A 20,015-nucleotide genomic window follows, 5' to 3' on the forward strand; every position below is an offset into this window, starting at 1 on the left:
ACATGCATAAATCGCTGTGCTAAAAGAGATAAGTGGAAAAATCATACTAGACATGAATAATGTATCATGAATGATCTGCTCCTATATGGACCAAAATATATAGGAAAATTGAAGGAAAAGGCTGTTCTGCTAAGAATTTAACATCTAGTTAACTTACTGTTCATTTGTAAACAAAGATGAGTATCATTCTTTATGTCAGAGTTCAGGAAATAAATAAACCATACCTCTGTATCTTTTTTCCTGTAAATACTATTCAAAAATGTTTTCCAACTGTTTTCTTTATTACTCAAAACTAAGATTTTTAAAGATGTAGGAGTAAGTTAAATCATTTAAATATAGAAATAAATCTAAATGGTGGTTATCATAGACCACTGGGGAAATGGAAAAGTTCAATAAATGGTGCTGGTGGAAAATGATTAACTTTTTGGAGGATAAAGGTTTAAAACTTTAATTCTTATCCAGTCTAAATTTATGTTAATTGCATTCAGAGTTGAACTAACATTGAAAAAGAGAAAGCCAACTCAAGACAAAGGAAAAATAAGATTATGTGTGATTAGAAAAATGTTAGAATATAAAAAATTCTGTATATAAAAATTATCATAAAAATGGTAAAAGCCACTGAAACTAAATTTGGAAAAATATTTTATACAAATATAGAAATGAATTAGTAACATTAAAATAATTATAGATTGTGCTTATTGAAACATAAAAGATAGTATCATCCGTAATAGTTATGTTAATTTAAAAAAGTAAGATGCTTTTAGTCCTTCAGAATAGCAGAATGAGAAATGATAGAGCTCAAGTGTTGGCAAGTACACTACAGGTACAAAATTTTTGTAGAGTATACACTGGTGCAATATTTTTATAAGTAATTTGATTAATGTGCCAAAAGCTTTAAAAATATTCAAGCCATATTACTCAGTAATTCCTTTTCTTGGGATGTAATTAAGGAAATAATCAACAGATTATTAAGGCTTGCTCATTTAAGATTATTTCCAATATTAAGAAATTTGGTGGTGTTGTTCAGTCACTCAGTTGTGTCTGACTCTTTGTAACACCATGGACTGCAGCATTCCAGGCTTTCCTGTCCTTCACCATCTCCTTGCTCAAACTCAAGACCCTTGAGCCGTGATACCATCCAACCATCTCATCCTCTGTTGTCCCCTTCTCGTCCTGCCTTCAATCTTTCCCAGCATCATGGTCTTTTCTAATGAGATGGTTCAGGTGGCCAAAGCATTGGAGTTTCAGCATCAATCCTTCCAATGGATATTCAGGGTTGACTTCCTTTAGGATTGACTGTTCTGATCTCCTTGCAGTCCAAGGGATTCTCAAGAGTCTTCTCCAACACCACAGTTCAAAAGCATCAATTCTTCGGGGATCAAGTTCTACTTGATAGAACTTGATAGAACTACTTCATAGTTCTACTCTCACATGCATACATGACTACTAGAAAAACCATAGATTTGACTAGAGGGACCTTTGTCAGCAAAGTAATGTCTTTGCGACGAGTTGATTCACTGGAAAAGACTCTGATGCTGGGAAAGGTTGGGGGCGGGAGGAGAAGGGGACGACGGAGAATGAGATGGCTGGATGGCATCACCGACTCTGTGGACATGAGTTTGAGTGTACTCCGGGAGTTGTGATGGACAGGGAGGCCTGGCGTGCTGTGATTCATGGGGTCGCGGAGAGTCGGACACGACTGAGCGACTGAACTGAACTGAACTGAATGTCTTTGCAGTGATTTTGGAGTCCAAGAAAGTAAAGTCTGTCACTGTTTCCATTGTTTCCCCATCTATTTGCCATGAAGTGATGGAACTGGATGCCATGATCTTTGTTTTTTGAATGTTGAGTTTCAAGCTAGCTTTTTCACTCTCCTCTTTCACTGCCATCAAGAAGCTCTTTAGTTCTTCTTCGCTTTCTGCCATAAGGGTGGTGCCATCTTCATATCTGAGGCAATCTTGATTCCAGCGTGTGCTTCATCCAACCTGGCATTTCTCATGATTTACTCTGCATAGATATTAAATAAGCAGTGTGACAATATAGAGCCTTGACATACTCCTTTCCCAATTTGGAACCAGTCGACTGTTTCATGTTCAGTTCTAACTGTTGCTTCTTGACCGGCACACAGGCTTCGCAGGAGGCAGTTAAGGTGGTCTGGTATTCACATCTCTTGAAGAATTTTCCACAGTTTGCTGTGATCCACATAGTCAAAGGCATTAACATAGTTAATGAAGCATAAGTAGATTTTTTCTGAAATTCTCTTGCTTTTTTTATGATCCAACAGATGTAGGCAACTTGATCTCTGGTGCCTCTGCCTCTTCTATACCCATCTTGAACATCTGAAAGTTTTCAGTTCACATACTGATGAAACCTAGCTTGGAGAATTTTGAGCATTACTTTGATGGCATGAAAAATGAGTGCAATTGTGTGGTAGTTTGAACATTCTTTGACATTGCCCTACTTTGGGATTGGAATGAAAACATACTTTTTCCAGTCCTGTGGCCACTGCTGTGTTTTCCAAATTTGCTGGCATATTGAGTGTAGCATATTAACAGCATCATCTTTTAGGATTTGAAATAGCTCAGCTGGAATTCCATCACCTCCACTACCTTTGCTCATAGTGATGCATTCTAAGGCCCACTTGACTTCACACTCCAAGATATATGACTCTAATGAGCAATCACACCACTGTGGTTATCTGGATCACTAAGACCTCTTTTTGTACAGTTCTTCTGTGCATTCTTGCCACCTCCTCTTAATACCTTCTCCTTCTGTGAGGGCCATGCTGTTTCTGTCCTTTATTGTGCACCTCTCTGTATGATATGTTTCCTTGGTATCGCTAATCTTCTTGAAGAGATCTCTAATCTCTCCCATTCGATGTTTTCCTCTATGTTTTTCCTTTAATAAAAACAATAATTGTATATAATGTATATGTGCTGTGCTTATTTGCTCAGTCATGTCCAACTCTTGCAACCCATGGCCTGCAGCCCGCTAGGCTCCTCTGTCCATGGGATTCTCCAGGCAAGAATACTGGAGTGGGTTGCCATGCCCTCCTCCAGAGGATCTTCCCATCCAGGGATCAAACTTAGGTCTCCTGCACTGCAGGTAGATTCTTTACCGACTGAGCCACCAGGGAAGTCTCTATGATAATGTACATAAAATAACATAAATTAGCTAATTAAATTATGGTACATGAGTACAATAAAATATTATATAACAATAAAAACTAGTATTTAAAAATATTTGATGACACTGGAAAGTGTTCTTTACTTATTTATCAGAATGTATACATAGTATTAGCCTAATTATGTAAAAATAATTGAACACATAAAAAACATTGATGAAAGTCATTATCAACTTACATCATTTCAACTGGGTCTAGCCTAAACTCTACTAATGACTGTCTTCATTCATAATTTATAGCAATTATTTAGTATCAGATGAAATTCATTAATAAACTGATGAAATTTTTGTTTTAATGAACTGTGTTCCTTCAAAAAATGGTTTAAGGCAAATAACAAATAATTCAGGAATCATTTTTCTCAATGTGACATCTTTTATGCTTCTTCGTCTTTTCTCAAAATTACTTAGTATAAATTACAGATCTAAGGATTTGAGAAAAAATTCATCTAGAATTAAAATCTAACATATCCGGAATGAAATTAAGTAAATCCAGTCATTAACTAGAATAAACACATTAAAAGTGATTAGCAGGTTGACAACTCTGTACATAGAAGTTTCTCAGTTTACTGGACAAAAAGATAGTAATAAACTGCAGCTCATCAACAGGTAGATTATTAGGAATTATACTGGAATTAAAACTTCAGAATTACTATTATAGACAAATAAGATATTTCTTCCATGAAAAGACTTGCTATACCAACTTCAAAAAATAGTGGGTGTACTACTAGATATTTGCCATTCTTGAGTCTAGATTTTTCCTAAACGCAAACCTAGGTTTACATCATAATTTATCAAATCTTGTACATTAGGTTAACTAGTAATATGGGCATGGGAGAAAAGATAAATTAAGTAAGCGCCCCAAGTTTCAATTTCAAGTCATTACTTTAAGTAGAATTGTGAGACTGAGACATAAAACCTGGAGTTCAAGAGAACAAAACTGATTTGGACAAGTTTTCTGGAGATCTAATCATTTTGACTGTATGATCCTTAAAAAGGTAATTTCTTGCCTCATGTACTCCATTAATAAAGTTACCTAGCATATCAACTTTAGAGAACTGTTTTTCTAAAAGTGTATTAAATGTGCTGCAGTTGGATTAGATCCATTTATATTCTGCTAACCATTCACACTGATTTTAACTCTTTATAGTATCTCAGAATTTTGATGTGCAGTGTTTTGACTTTTACTCAGCTAAATTAATTCCTAATTTTCTTTTTGATATCCTCTTCTCCCATCAGTTCAGTTCAGTTCAGTTCAGTCGCTCAGTCATGGCCGACCTTCTGCGACCCCATGGACTGCAGCACGCCAGGCTTCCCTGTCCACCACCAAATCCTGCAGCCTGTTCAAGCTTATGCCCATTGTGTCGGTGATGCCATCCAACCATCTCATCCTTTGTCATCTCCTTCTCCTCCTGCCCTCAATTTTTCCAACATCAGGGTCTTTTCAAATAAGTTGACTCTTTGCAACTGGTGGCCAAAGTGTTGGAGTTTCAGCATCAGCATCAGTCCTTCCAATGAATATTCAGGCCTGATTTCCTTTATGATGGACTGACTGGATCTCCTTGCAGTCCAAGGGACTCTCAAGAGACTTCTCCAACACCACAGATCAAAAGCATCAATTCGTCTGTGCTCAGGTTTCTTTATAGTCCAACTCTCTCATCCATACACGACTACTGGAAAAACCATAGCTTTGACTAGATGGACCTGTGTTGGCAAAGTAATGTCCCTGCTTTTTAATATGCTGTCTAGGCTGGTCATAGCTTTTCTTTCAAGGAGTAAGCGTCTTGTAATTTCACAGCTGCAATCACCATCTGCACTGATTCTGGAGCCCAAGAAAATAAAAGTCTCTCACAGTTTCCACTGTTTCCCGATCAAGTTACAATGAAGTGATGGGACCAGATGCCATGATCTTAGTTTTCTGAATGTTGAGTTTTAAGCCAACTGTTTCATTCTCCTCTTTCACTTTCATCAAGAGGCTCTTTAGTTCTTCCTTTCTTTTTGCCATAAGGGTCAGGTCATGTGGGTATGTGAGGTTATTGATATTTCTCCCGGCAATCTTGATTCCAGCTTGTACTTCATCCAGCTCAATGTTTCTCATGATGTACTCTACATATAAGTTAAATAAGCAGAGTGACAATATACAGCCTTGATGTTCCCCTTTCCCAATTTGGAACCAGTCTGTTATTCCATGTCCAGTTCTAACAGTTGCTTCTTGACCTGCATACAGATTTCTCAGGAGGCAGGTCAGGTGGTCTGTTATTCCCATCTCTTTAAGAATTTTCCACAGTTTGCTGTGATCCACACAATCAAAGGCTTTGGCATAGTCAATAAAGCAAAAGTAGATGTTTTTCTAGAACTCTTGATTTTTCTATGATCCAGCGGATGTTGGCAATTTGATCTTTGGTCTCTCTGCCTTTTCTAAATCCAGCTTGAACATCTGGAAGTTCTCAGTTCATGCACTGTTGAAGCCTAGCTTGCAGAATTTGGACCATTACTTTGCTACTGTGTGAGATGAGTGCTATTGTGCCGTAGTTTGAACACTCTTTGGCTTTGCTTTTCTTTGGGATTAGAATGAAAACTGACCTTTTCCAGTCCTGTGGCCACTGCTGAGTTTTCCAGATTTGTTGGCACACTGAGTGCAGCACTTTTACAGCATCATCTTTTAGGATTTGAAATAGCTCAACTGTAATTCCATCACCTTCTCTAGTTTTGTTTGTAGTGATGCTTCCTAAGGCCCACTTGACTTCACATTTCAGGATGTCTGGCTCTAGGTGAGTGATCACACCTTCGTGGTTGTCTGGGTTATGAAGATCTGTTTTGGATAGTTTTTCTGTGTATTCATGCCACCTCTTCTTAATATCTTCTGCTTCTGTTAGGTCCATACCATTTCTGTCCTTTATTGTGCCCATCTTTGCATGAAATGTTCCCCTGGTATCTCTAATTTTCTTGAAGAGATCTCTAGTCTCTCCCAGTCTATCGTTTTCCTCTATTTCTTTGCACTGATTGCTGAGGAAGGCTTTCTTATCTCTCCCTGCTATTCTTTGGAACTCTGCATTCAAATGGGTATATCTTTCCTTTTCTCCTTCGCTTTTTGTTTCTCTTTTTTTCACAGCAATTTGTAAAGCCTCCTCAGACAGCCATTTTGCTTTTTTGCATTTCTTTTTCTTCAGGATGGTCTTGATCCCTGTCTCCTGTACAATATCACGAACCTCCATCGATAGTTCATCAGGCATTCTGTCTATCAGATCTAGTCTCTTAAATCTATTTCTCACTTCCACTGTGTAACTGTAAGGGATTTGATTTAAACAGGACTGGGAAACAGGCTATTGGAGGACACAGTCAATCATTTTGCTTTTTTGCATTTATTTTTCTTGGGGATTGGTCTTGATCACTGCCTCCTGTACAGTGTCATGAACCTCCATCCATAGTTCTACTCCCATATTTTATATAAAACATATTTTTATATTTTATTTAAAAGTAGATATTTAACTTCCAAGTATCTTAAATTTCCTAAAATCTTTTTGCTACTAATTTCTACCAGATATAAATACTTATAGATTATTTGAGAGAAGTTTGATCTATCTCAGTTCAGTTCACTTCAGTCGCTCAGTCGTGTCCAACTCTTTGTGAACCCATGAATCACAGCACGCCGGGCCTCCCTGTCCATCACCAACTCCCGGAGTTCACTCAAACTCATGTCCATCGAGTCGGTGATGCCATCCAGCCATCTCATTCTCTGTTGTCCCCTTCTCCTCCCGCCCCCAATCCCTCCCAGCATCACAGTCTTTTCCAGTGAGTCAACTCGTCGCATGAGGTGGCCAAAGTATTGGAGTTTCAGCTTTAGCATCAGTCCTTCCAATGAACACCCAGGATTGATCTCCTCTAGAATGGACTGGTTGAATCTCCTTGCGACTACAAGGAGACTCTCAAAAGTCTTCTCCAGCACCACAGTTCAAAAGCATCAGTTCTTTGGTGATCAGCTTTCTTCACAGTCCAACTCTCACATCCATACATGACCACGGGAAAAACCATAGCCTTGACTAGACGGACCTTGGTTGGCAAAGTAATGTCTCTGCTTTTGAATATACTATCTAGGTTGGTCATAACTTTCCCTCCAAGGAGTAAGCGTCTTTTAATTTCATGGCTGCAATCAGCATCTGCAGTGATTTTGGAGCCCAAAAAAATAAAGTCTGACACTGTTTCCACTGTTTGCCCATCTATTTCCCATGAAGTGATAGGACCAGATGCCATGATCTTTGTTTTCTGAATGTTGAGCTTCAAGCCAACCTTTTCATTCTCCTCTTTTACTTTCATCAAGAGGCTTTTGAGTTCCTCTTTACTTTCTGCCATAAGGGTGGTGTCATCTGCATATCTGAGGTTATTGATATTTCTCCCGGCAATTTTGATTCCAGCTTGTGCTTCTTCCAGGCCAGCGTTCCTCATGATGTACTCTGCATATAAGTTAAATAAGCAGGGTGACCTTAGTATAATTCTGTCTGCAGTTGAAAAGATGTGTACTATGCTGTTGTAGAATGTAATCAGGTGATTTTATAATTAATTTATTTAATAAATCTGTTGAAGTTTTCTATATTGCTACTGCTTTTCTGTCTAGCATTCTGTCAACTGTTGAGAGACGTACACCATTTATTTTTAAACTCTGCTTTTAGATGTATAACAGTTTAGAATTGTTATATTCTTCTGATGACTTGATAACTTTATCATTATAAAGTAACCTTCATTATCCCTTGTTCAATTCTATGTTTTGAAACTTGCTTTCCCTGATATTAATATAGCTACACAATCATGGCATCTCTTTTTCAATTATTTTGCTTTCAACCTATTTCTATCTTGTTTAAATTGCAATGCCCGGATGCATAATGGTACCTTAGCTGGATTTTGTTGTATGCAATTTGACAAATGTTGCCAAAACTTTTAGTTGGTAACTTTGAAAATATATATCAATATAAAACTATTATTTAATGATTTATTTTAAAATTATTTAGGGAAGAAATTATCTTATAAATAGCTGCATATTGTAAATAAAAGAAAATTTTAGGGTTTACGCTGAGCAAAAGAATTCAGTGAGTAAAATGATGCCTTTAATAATAGTAATTGTCACATTAGTAACATAATAACATAAACATAATATTTATCACACGTATCTCATTCACACAAGTTAATGCCCTTAAAACAGCATACAAGGTCTTCATTGTCTGTCCCTATCCCAAGTCCAACGTCTTTCTGCCAACCATATCATTCTAACCTTTTATTTCTCTGACCACCTTTTCCTTATTTACCAGCCTTCAGTCACATTGGGTTCTCTTTCTCAAAATAATCTTCTGCCTCAGGGTACTTGCTGTTTCCTCTGCCTGAAACTCTCTTCTAGTCGGTATCTTATCTGCAGGGCAATTCCCTCAGCTTCTTCAGGACCTTGTCAAATACCACCATACCAAAGATTTCTTCCATAATTCTACCATATTAACACAAGTAATTTTTACATACATTTTACATTTATACATAGTGCTCTATATGCTATTAATAGAAATTAATGCCATAGCAAATGACTTGTAGAATCTCAATCACCTGGCCAGAGGTCAGGCCTGAGACTTTGGTGTGGGAGCACTCAGTCAGGACCCTAGGCTGTCGGAGAACTCCTGACCCCAGGGAGTACCAGACAGAACTCCCTGGAAGGCCTCCATCTGTATACAAGACCAGCATCACCTGACTGCCAGCAGCACCCAGCGCAGAACGCCACAAACAACAAGCAAGATAAAAACACAAACCCAATTATCAGCAGACAGGATTTCCACAGACATTCCAAAACATACAACCTCACACAACCCTGCTCATCAGAGCGAGAAAAAAAAAAATTCACCTCCTCCTACCAGAATGCAGGCACAAGTCACCCCCAACACGAAGCCTACAAAAATGACTGGACCAACTTTACCTGCAGAGGGCAGAAAACAAAAGGAAGAAGGAATATGGCCCTAATGCCTGTGAAGGGAAGACCTCAAACCAGTAAGTTAGAAAAAAATGAAAAGAGAAACAGTGCACAAATGAAGGAACAAGGGAGAAACTCTCAAGCCCAAATAAACAAAGAGGAAATGGGCAAATTATCTGAAAAAGAATTCAGAGTAATGATAGTAAAGATAATCCAAAATCCTGAAAATAGAATGGAGAAAACACAAGAATCTATTAACACATTTAACAAGAACCTAGTGGCAACCCACTCCAGTGTTCTTGCCTGGAGAATCCCAGGGACAGGGGAGCTTGGTGGGCTTCCGTCTATGGGGTCACACAGAGTCGGACACGACTGAAGTGACTTAGCAGTAGCAGCAGCAGAAGAAATAAAGAATAAACAAACAGAGGTGAACAACATAATTACTGAAATTAAAAACACTCTAGAAGGAATCAATCGTAGAATAACTGAGGCAGAAGAATGGAAAAAGAGCTGGAAGACAAAATGGTGGAAATAATTGGTGACGAGTAGAATAAAGGAAAAAGAATGAAAAGAATTGAGGATAGTCCTAGAGACCTCTGGGACAATATTAAATGTAAAAGAAATGTCAATAGGAACATAAATAAAATGTATAAAATGCTCCAACCAAAAGACAGACTGGATTAATGGATATAAAAATAAGAACCAAATATATTTCTGGCACAGAAACAAAAATACTGATCAATGGAACAAGATACAAAGCCCAAGGATAAACCCAAGCACCTATAGGCAACTTATCTTTGACAAAGGAGGCAAGTATATACCACTTCAATAAGTGGTCCTAGGAGAACTGCATAGCTACATGTAAAAGAATGAAGTTAGAATACTTCCTAACATCACACACAAAGATAAACCATTTTAAGCTAAATATAAAACCAGAAATTATAAAACTTTTCGAGGAAAATACAGGCAGAATACTATCTGACATTAATTAGAGCAAGATCCTCTATGACTCATCTCCTAGAATAATGGAAATTAAAAAAAAAATTGAATCTAATGAAAAGTTTTACACAGCAAAGGAAACTATAAGTAACAGTGAAAAGACAACCCTCAGAATGGGACAAAATAATAGCAAAGGAAATAACCGACAAAGGATTAATTTCCAAAATATATAAGCAGTCATGCAACTCAATACCAGAAAAATAAACAACCAATCAAAAACTGGGAGGAATAATTAAAATAAATACATTTACTAAAGAAAGAAAACTGGAAGACCTAAACAGACATTTCCCAAAGAAGACACACAGATGGCTAACAAACACATGAAAAGATGCTCAACATGACTCATTATTAGAGAAATGCAAATCAAAACTGCAGTGAGATATCACCTCACACTGGTCAGAATGGCCATCATCAAAAAATCCACAAAGAATAAATGCTGGAGAGGGCGTGCAGAAAAGGGAACCCTCTATCACTCTTGGTGGGGATGTAAACTGATACAGCCACTATGGAAGACAGTATGAAGATTCCTTAAAAAGCTAGGAACAAACTACCATACGACCCAGTAATCCCATTACTAGGAATATACCCTGAGGAAACCAAAATTTAAAAAAACACATGTACCCCAATGTTCACTGAAGCACTATTTACACTAGCTAGGACATGGAAGCAACCTAGATGTCCGTCAACATATAAATGGATAAAAAAGCTGTGGTACATATACACAACAGAATATTAGTCATAAAAAGGAATCCACTTGAGTCAGTTCTAATGAGGTGGATGAACCTAGAGCCTGTTTTGAAGAATGAAGCAAGTCAGAAAGAGAGAAACAGAAACGATATACTAATGCATACATATGGAATATAAAAAGATGGTACTGATGAACTTATTTGCAGTGCAGCAACAGAGATGCAGACACAGAGAACGGACTTATTGGAAATGGGTGGTGGTGGGGAGGAAGGAGAGGGCAGGATGAATGGAAACATACACACTACCATATGTAAAAAAGACAGCCAAAGGGAATTTGCTCCATGAATTGAGAACTCAAACCAGAGCTCTGTAGCTACCCAGAGCTGCAGGAAGGGGTGGGAGGTGGGACGGAGGTTCAAAGGTGAGGGGACACGTGTACACCTATGGCTGACTGAGACTCAGGTATGGTAGAAACCAACACAATATTGTAAAACAATTATCCATCAATTAAAGATAAAATAAGTATACAACCTGAATATCCACATTTATTCTAGTGGAAAATCCTTCAGATAATAGAGTAATCCAACCAGTCCATTCTAAAGGAAATCAGTCCTGAATATTCACTAGAAGGACTGATGCTCAAGCTGAAGCTCCAATACTTTGCCCACCTGATACAAAGAACTGACTCACTGGAAAAGATCCTGATGTTTAGAAAGACTGAAGGCAGGAGGAGAAGGGGACAACAGAGGATGAGATGGTTGCATGGCATCACCAACTCAATGGATATGAGTTTGAGTAAACTCCAGGAGTTGGTGATGGACAGGGAGGCCTGGTGTGCTGCAGTCCATGGGGTCGCAAAGAGTCAGACATGACTGAGCCACTGAACTGACTGAATAGAGTAAGCCCTCTGCTTTGTTTTACTATTTCTTGAAAATTAATATCATAATATTTCTACATTAAGTCAGTATTTTCTTCCTGTTTCAACCCTTGGCATAATGAACACAACCTATCTCCATGGATATAAAAAAGAACATTTCTTAAAGATTCTCCTACAAGAGACCTGTTACTTGTTCAGTTCAGTTCAGTTCAGTCGCTCAGTTGTGTCCGACTCTTTCCGACCCCATGAATCATCCTGTCCATCACCAACTCCTGGAGTTCACTCAAACTCATGTCCATCGACTCGGTGATGCCATCCAGCCATCCAGCCATCGCATTCTCTGTCGTCCCCGTCTCCTCCTGCCCCCCAATCCCTCCCAGCATCAGTCTTTTCCAGTGAGTCAACTCGTCACATGAGGTGACCACAGTATTGGAGTTTCAGCTTTAGCATCAGTCCTTCCAATGAACACCCAGGATTGATCTCCTTTAGAAAGGACTGGTTGGATCTCCTTGCAGTCCAAGGGACTCTCAAGGCATTCTTTATAATACTGCCTCTATTAAAAGAGTAAGGTTTATTGTCTCAGTATTTATCAGACAATTACAAATAATATAAAGAATGAAAACAAAAAGTTTACAGTATTTTGGATTCCACCTTACAGGTCATTATCTGAATTGTCAAAAATATCAAAATAACAAATCTTGAATTAACAAAGTACAGAATAATCAAACCAAAAAACCTTACCCAGATTATTGAGATACACACAAAAATGAAACCTTAATAGCAAACCTGGTGCTATACAACAGAGAGCATGCTATATATTTCTCATTGCTTAAAAATCTTAGCTACATATCTATGGCACAATGGCAAAGTAGGAAGACACTGAGCTCAACACCTCCTATGGGAACAACAAATTTATAACTATGTACAAAACACTTATCTACAAGAATGACTTGAAGACTAACATAAAAGATATTCCACAAGTCAAGATATAAAGAAGGGATCACAATGAGACAGGCAGGAGGGGTTGAGATGCAGTTTAGTCAAGACCCACATCACCATGTAGGTGACCCATAATAGGGAAGATAATAAGTTCAGAGGTTTGCCAAATAAATGAGGTGCCCAAATTTCATACTGGCTTTCCAGTCCATTGGTCCTGGAACATGAAGATGAACCCCCAAATATCAAGCTTTCAATACCAGCTGGGCTTGGGTACGGAGAACTGGAGGTTTACAGGAAACAAGTGTCTGCTCTTAAAGGGCACATGTAAAATCCCACACACTCTAAGTCCCAGCACAGAGGCAGTAATTAGAAAGTAGCCTGGTATGAACCCACTTGCTGATCTAGGAGAGCCTCTTGGAGAGGGAAGAGGTAACTGGGATAACTCCTGGGTACACAGACATTGGCAGCACCATTTGGGGGGTGCCCTTTCTACCATGGAACACTGCTGGGAAGCTCCATATAGGAGAACTCTAACCCACCCATCATTGCTACAAGGTTACATGCCATCCTGGCAAATAAACGGCAGTGCAAACAGTGATTTGGGGCTCCAAAATCACTGCAGATGGTGACTGCAGCCATGAAATTAAAAGATGCTTGCTCCTTGGAAGAAAACTTATGACCAACCTAGATAGCATATTAAAAAGCAGAGACATAACTTAGACCACAAAGATCTGTCTAGTCAAAGTTATGGTTTATGCAGTAGTTATGTATGGATGTGAAAGTTGGACTATAAAGAAAGCTGAGCACTGAAGAATTGATGCTTTTGAAATGTGGTGTTGGGGAAGACTCTTGAGAGTCCCTTGGACTGCAAGGAGATCCAACCAGTCCATCCTAAAGGAAATCAGCCTACTTTTCATTGGAAGGACTGATGCTGAAGCTCAAACTCCAATACTTTGGCCACCTGATGCAAAGAACTGACTCATTGGAAAAGACCTTGATGCTGGGAAAGATTGAAGGCAGGAGGAGAAGGGGATGACAGAGGGTGAGATGGTTGAATGGCATCACCGACTCAATGGACATGGATTTAGGTAGACTCTGGGAGTTGGTGATGGACAGGGAGGCCTGGAGTGCTGCAGTCCATGGGGTTGCAGTCAGACATGACTGAGCGACTGAACGGAACTGAACAACATGCCATCGTTGGCTGGCACCAGTCCTAGGACCCACTGGGCTGTGCAGTCACCTGTGCAGTGTCCATTTATTGGCCACCATCAACACTGGCAACTACAGTATGAGATAGGGTTTGGCAGCCAACCAGGCCGGAGCAGCTCCTGCACACCAACATGTCCACAGTAACTGGTCCTGAAACAGTGAAGGACCCGGAAGCCCATACATGGGGTACCCTAGAGCATCTAACTCTGATGACAAGAGAGGTATCTGTTATTGGGCCCCACAGAACATCTCCTTTATATGGCCATGTCTACAAGATCATGAACTGTAACCAGCATACCTAATACACAGAAATAAGCACAGAGAATCAGGTAAAATGAGAAGACAGAGGAATATATTCCAAATGAAGGAACAAGGCAAAACCTCAGAAAGAGAACTAAAGGATGTATAAACAAGCAGTCTAAAAAAGGATTCAATGTAATGATCACAAAGATGCTCAAAAAATGCAGAAGAATGGAAGAACACAGAAGTTTAACAAAGAGTTGGAAAATATACAAGGGAATCAAACAGAGCGGAAGAATACAATGAGTAAAATAAAAATAACCTAAAAAGAGTCAACAAAAGATAAACTGATACAAAGAAACAGAACAGTGAACTGTGAGACAGAGTAATGGAAATCACACCATCTGAACAGAAAAGAAGAAATTAAAAAAATGAGGATAATTTAAGACACCTCTGAGACATTAAGCATACAAGCTTTCGCATTACAGGGGTTCCAGGAGTAGAAAAGAGAGAGAAAGTGGCAGAGAACTTATTTGAAAAAATAATAGCTGAAAGTTCCACTAACATGGCAAAGGAAAAAAGCACCCATGTCCAGGAAGGACAGAATCACAAATAAGATGAGCCCAAAGATAGCCATACTAAAAATTAACACAAAATGACAAAAATGAAGATAAAGAGAATTTTAAAAGCAGCAACAGAAAAGCAGTAAGTTACACAAAAAGGAACCCCCATAAGTCTATTTGTTAATTTTTCAGTGGAAACTTTGCAGGCCAAAAAGGCTTAGCATGATGTATTAAAACTGATGAAAGAATAAAACCTACAATCAAGAATACTTTATCTGACAAAGCTATCATCTATTACAAGGACAGATAGAGTTTTATAGAAAAGCAAAAGCTAAAATAGTTCATGCACCACTAACACAGTGTTACAATAAATATTAAAGGGACTTCTCTAAACAGAAAAGAAAACACCACAACTAAAAATATAAAATTATGAAAGGAAAAATCTCTTTGGTAAAGGCAAACATGGAACAAAGGCAATGGATCCATCACTTATAAAGCTAACAGGAATGTTAAAAGACAAATGAAGTAAAATCACCTATATCCACAAGAAGGATTTAAAGGACATACAGAGAAAAAGATGCAAATATGAATTTTAAAATGTTAAATGGCGAAAGGAGAAGGGGAGGCAGAGGATTAGATGGCTAGACAGCACCACCAACTCAATGGACATGAATTTGAGCAAGCTCCAGGAGTTGGGGATGAACAGGAAAGCCTGGCGTGCTGTAGTCCATGAGGTCACAAAGATTCAGACTGTGTGACTGAACTGAACTGAGAAGCAAATAAAAACGGAAATCCAAAATCTATTAAACACAGCAAAAACAGTTCTAAGACAGACAAGTTTATAGCAATACTAGCCTCCTGCAGGAAACAAGCAAATCTCAAATAAATAATCTAATCCCACACCTAAAGGAACTACCTAAAGGAAAGTAGAAATCTATAGTGGAAAAAAAGACATCACTAAGATTAGAGCAGAAATACACAGAATAGACTTAACAGAAAAGATTAATGAAACAGCTGGTTCTTTGAAAAGATAAAATTGATAAATTAGTCAGAAGTATCAAGAAAAAAGAGAGGGTATAATCAATAAAATCAAAAAGGAAAAAGGAAAAGTTACAAGTGACACCACAGAAATACAAAGGATCTTAACAGGTTACTACAAACAATTTTATGCCAATAAAATGAACAACCCAGAAGAAATGCACAAATTCTTGGACTACGCAATCTCCCAAGATTGAACCAGGAGCAAACAGAAAATATAAACTGACCAACTTCCAGTAAATGAAATGGAATCAGTAAAAAAAAAAAATCTACAAAAACAAAACTCCAGAACCAGAAGGCTTCACAGGTGAATTTTACCAACCATATCAAGAAGAGTTAACACCTATCTTTCTCAAACTATTCCAAAAAATTGTAAAGGAAGGAACACTTCTGAACTCATCATAAGGTCAGCATCACCCTGATACAAAATATCAGACAAAGATACCACAAAAAAAAAAAAAAAAGAAAATTACAAGTCAATATCACTAATGAAATCTGAGGAAACCAAATCCAACAATACATTAAAAGGGTCATACAGTATGATCAAATGGGATTTATCTCAGGATGCAAGGGTTTTTCAACATTTGCAAATAAATCAATGCGGTACACCACATTAAAAAATTATAATAAAAAACTATATGACAATATCAGTAAACCAAGAAAAATCTTCTGACAAAATTCAACGTTCACTTAAGATAAAAACTCAACAAAGTGGGCAAAGAGAGAATCTACCTCAACATATTAAAGGCCATATATGACAAGCCCACAGTTAACATCATAGTCAATGGTGAAGATTTGAAAGCATTTTCTCTAAGATCTGGGGCAAGACAACAATGTCCATTCTCTTTAATTCAATATAGTATGGGAAGTGCTACACACAGCAATCAGACAAGAAAGAGAAATAAAAGGAACCCAATTTGGAAAAGAAGGGAAACTGTCACTGTTTGCAGATGTCATGATATATCAGTTCAGTTCAGTCGCTCAGTCGTGTCCAACTCTTTGCAACCCCATGAATCACAGCATGCCAGGCTTCCCTGTCCATCACCAACTCCTAGAGTTCACTCAAACTCATGTCCATCAAGTCGGTGATGCCAGCCAACCATCTCATTCTCTGTTGTCCCCTTCTCCTCCTGCCTCCAATCCCTCCAGAGTCTTTTCCAGTGAGTTAACTCATTGCATGAGGTGGCCAAAGTATTGGAGTTTCAGCTTTAGCATCAGTCCTTCCAATGAACACCCAGGACTGATCTCCTTTAGAATGGACTGGACCTCCTTGCAATCCAAGGGACTCTCAAGAGTCTTCTCCAACACCACAGTTCATATAATAGAATATGCAAATAACACCCAATAACAACACCAAAACACTGCTAGAAGTTATCAATGAATTCGGTAAAGTTTCAGGACACAAAATTAATATGCAGGAATCTATTGTGTTTCAATGCACTTATATAAAGTATCAGAGAAATTAAGAAAACAATCCCACTTAAAATTACATAAAAAAGAATAAAATGACTAGGAATAAATCTAACTAAGGAGGTAAAATACTTGCGCTTGGAAAACTAGGACACAGATGAATGAAACTGAAGACAACAGAAACAAATGGAAACAAATATCGTTCTCATGGATTGGAAGAATTAACATTGTTAAAATGATGACAAAACACAAGGCAATCTTCATAGTCAATGTAATCCTTATCAAAATGCCCATGGCATATTTTTTTACAGAACTAGATGTCTGTGGCTTTGTAGTAGAGCCTGAAGTCCAGCAGGTTGATCCCCCAAGTTCCATTCTTCTTTTTCAAGATTGCTTTGGCTATTCGAGGTTTTTTGTATTTCCATACAAATTGTGAAATTATTTGTTCTAGCTCTGTGAAAAACACCGTTGGTAGCTTGATAGGGATTGCACTGAACTTATAAATTACTTTGGGTAATATATTCATTTTCACAATATTTATTCTTCCAATCCATGAACACGGTATATTTCTCCATCTATTAGTGTCCTCTCTGATTTCTTTCAGCAGTGTTTTAGTTTTCTATATATAGGTCTTTTGTTTCTTTAGGAAACATAACAGACCCTGAGTACTCAAATCAATCTTGAGAAAGAATAAAGCTTGAATTATGACACTCCTTAATTTAAAACTACACTACAAAGCGACAGTAATCAAAATAGTATGGCACTAGCACAGACACATAATTCAAACGTAACAGAATAGAAAACCCAGAAATAGAACAGAATAGAAAAATCCAGAAACTCACACTTACATGGACATTTAATCCATGCCAAAATAAATAATTGAGAAAAGACAGTCTCTTCAGTAAATGGACAGCTACATTCAAAAGAATCAAACCAGACTACTTTCTCATACCAATACAAATATAAACTCAAAATGGATTTACAACTTAAATACAAAGCCTGAAATCACAAAACATAGAATAATACATAGGCAGTATGCTCATTGATATCAGTTTTAGAAGTACTTTTTGGGTCTGTCTCCTCAAGGCAGGGAAAACAAAACTAAATAAATGTGACTACATCAAGCTAAAAAGCTTCTGCACAGTGAAGTAAAGTATCAGCAAAACCAAAAGGCAGCCTACAGGAAGGAAAGAAAGTATTTGCAAATGATACATCTGATAAAGGATTAATGTCCAAAATATACAAAGGACTTGTACAACCCAACATAGAAAAATTATTTTAAAATGGGCAGAGAGCCTGAACAGACATTTTCCCAAACAAGATACAGAGATGGCAAATGGACAGATGAAAAGATGCTCAACATTCCTAATCATCAGGGAAATGAAAATCAAAAAACTACAATAAGAGACTACTGCACACCTGTTAGAAGAGCCTCATTAAAGAGATAATGACTGGTGATGAGGACTGGAAAAAATGGGAACACTCATGCATTGTGGGTGGGATTATAAATTGATGCAGCCATTATAGAAACATATAGAAACAGTGTGAAGATTCCTCAGAAAAGGACAAAATGAAAATGTTAGTTGCTCAGTCATGTCAGACATGGCCTGTGACCCACCTGAATCCTCTGTCCATGGAATTCTCCAGGCAAGAATCCTGGACTGGGTAGCCATTCCCTTTTCTGGGGGATCATCTCAACTCAGGAATCAAACTTCAGGCAGATTCTTTATCATCTGAGCCACCAAGCAGCACCAGAACTGCCATATGATCCAGCAACTTCAATTCTGGGTATTTATTCAAAGGGAACAAAAATGCTAATGCACAGAGATATTTGTATTTTAATGTTCTCTACAGGAATATTTACAACAGTTAAAGATATGGAAGCAACCTAAGTCCATCAAGAGATGAACGGGTAAAGAAGATGTGGTATGTAGAGAAAATGGACTATTATTCAGTCATAAAAACTGAAATATTGCTATTTGCAACATGGATGGATTTAGAGGTATTGTGCAAATTAAACATGTTAGATTAAGAAATATAAATACCACATTTTCTCACATGTAGAATTTAAAAAGTAAAACAAATCCAAACAGAACAGAGTCATGGATACAGAGAACAAATAGGTGGTTGTCAGAAGGGCAAGGGATGAGGCAGTGTATAAAATATGTGAATGGAATTAAGTGGTATCACCTGCCAGTTATACAATAAATTAGTGACTTGTCTATAATATACAGCATATGGAATATATAGTCAATAATACTGCAACCACGTTGGATGGGGGTAGAGGATTACTAGACATATCATGGTAGTTTCATTATGTATACAAATGTATAATACCTGAAATAACACTATATTGTATGCCACCTATATTTCAACTAAACAAAAAAGAACTGAGCTGCAATTAAACTTTTAGAAAAACAGTGTATGTAGTTTGGTAATGGATACAGATTCAGGGACAAACTTCTTTCAAACATGAATTTGGTAAGAGCATAATGGGGCTTCCCTGGTGGTAGTCATAAAAAATCCGCTTGCCAGTTCACTAGACGCAGATTCGATCCCTGGTCTGGTAGATCCCCTGCAGAAGGAAAAAGTAACTCCCTCCAATATTCTTGCCTGGGAAATCCCATGTACAGAGGAGCCTTGAGTGCTACAGTTCATGAGGTCACAAAAGAGTTGGACACAGTTAGTGAATAAACAACAAAAGCAAAAAGAATTGCATGAAAGATATCTAGAGCCTTACTTCTTCTAACTCTATAAAGTTAACCAGTCTAATTTTCAAAATCTGAATTGCTTTCTAACTGGGTTCTACTAACGATCCCTCACATGTATATGTGACTTAAAAAAAAATTCAAGGTGCATAAACATGTAAATGAAACTAATCTTGAATGAAAATGATACTGCTAGCTTTTTAAACTTCACTGAGTTGACATGG

The 20,015-nt window shown here is 37.8% G+C and overlaps 1 protein-coding gene across 3 annotated transcripts in view; it reads right to left on the reverse strand.

Moving 5' to 3' along the window:
- The window catches only part of DYNC2H1 (dynein cytoplasmic 2 heavy chain 1), a 460,552-nt gene that overhangs the window by 48,171 nt on the left and 392,366 nt on the right, over positions 1-20,015 (reverse strand). Inside the window, exon 86 of one of the 3 annotated variants that reach the window (XM_055422859.2) lies at positions 7,467-7,631. The exons of the other annotated variants lie outside the window; for them this stretch is intronic. Coding sequence (XP_055278834.2) covers positions 7,620-7,631 — 12 coding nt within the window. The 3' untranslated portion in view covers positions 7,467-7,619. Of the gene's footprint in view, positions 1-7,466; positions 7,632-20,015 lie in introns of those variants that run through there. 3 annotated transcript variants of the gene reach the window in all.

This window comes from Moschus berezovskii, chromosome 14 (assembly GCF_049115385.1).
Source record: "Moschus berezovskii isolate FMDL1 chromosome 14, NW_MosBer_1.0, whole genome shotgun sequence".
NCBI classification, from domain to species: Eukaryota; Metazoa; Chordata; class Mammalia; order Artiodactyla; family Moschidae; genus Moschus; species Moschus berezovskii.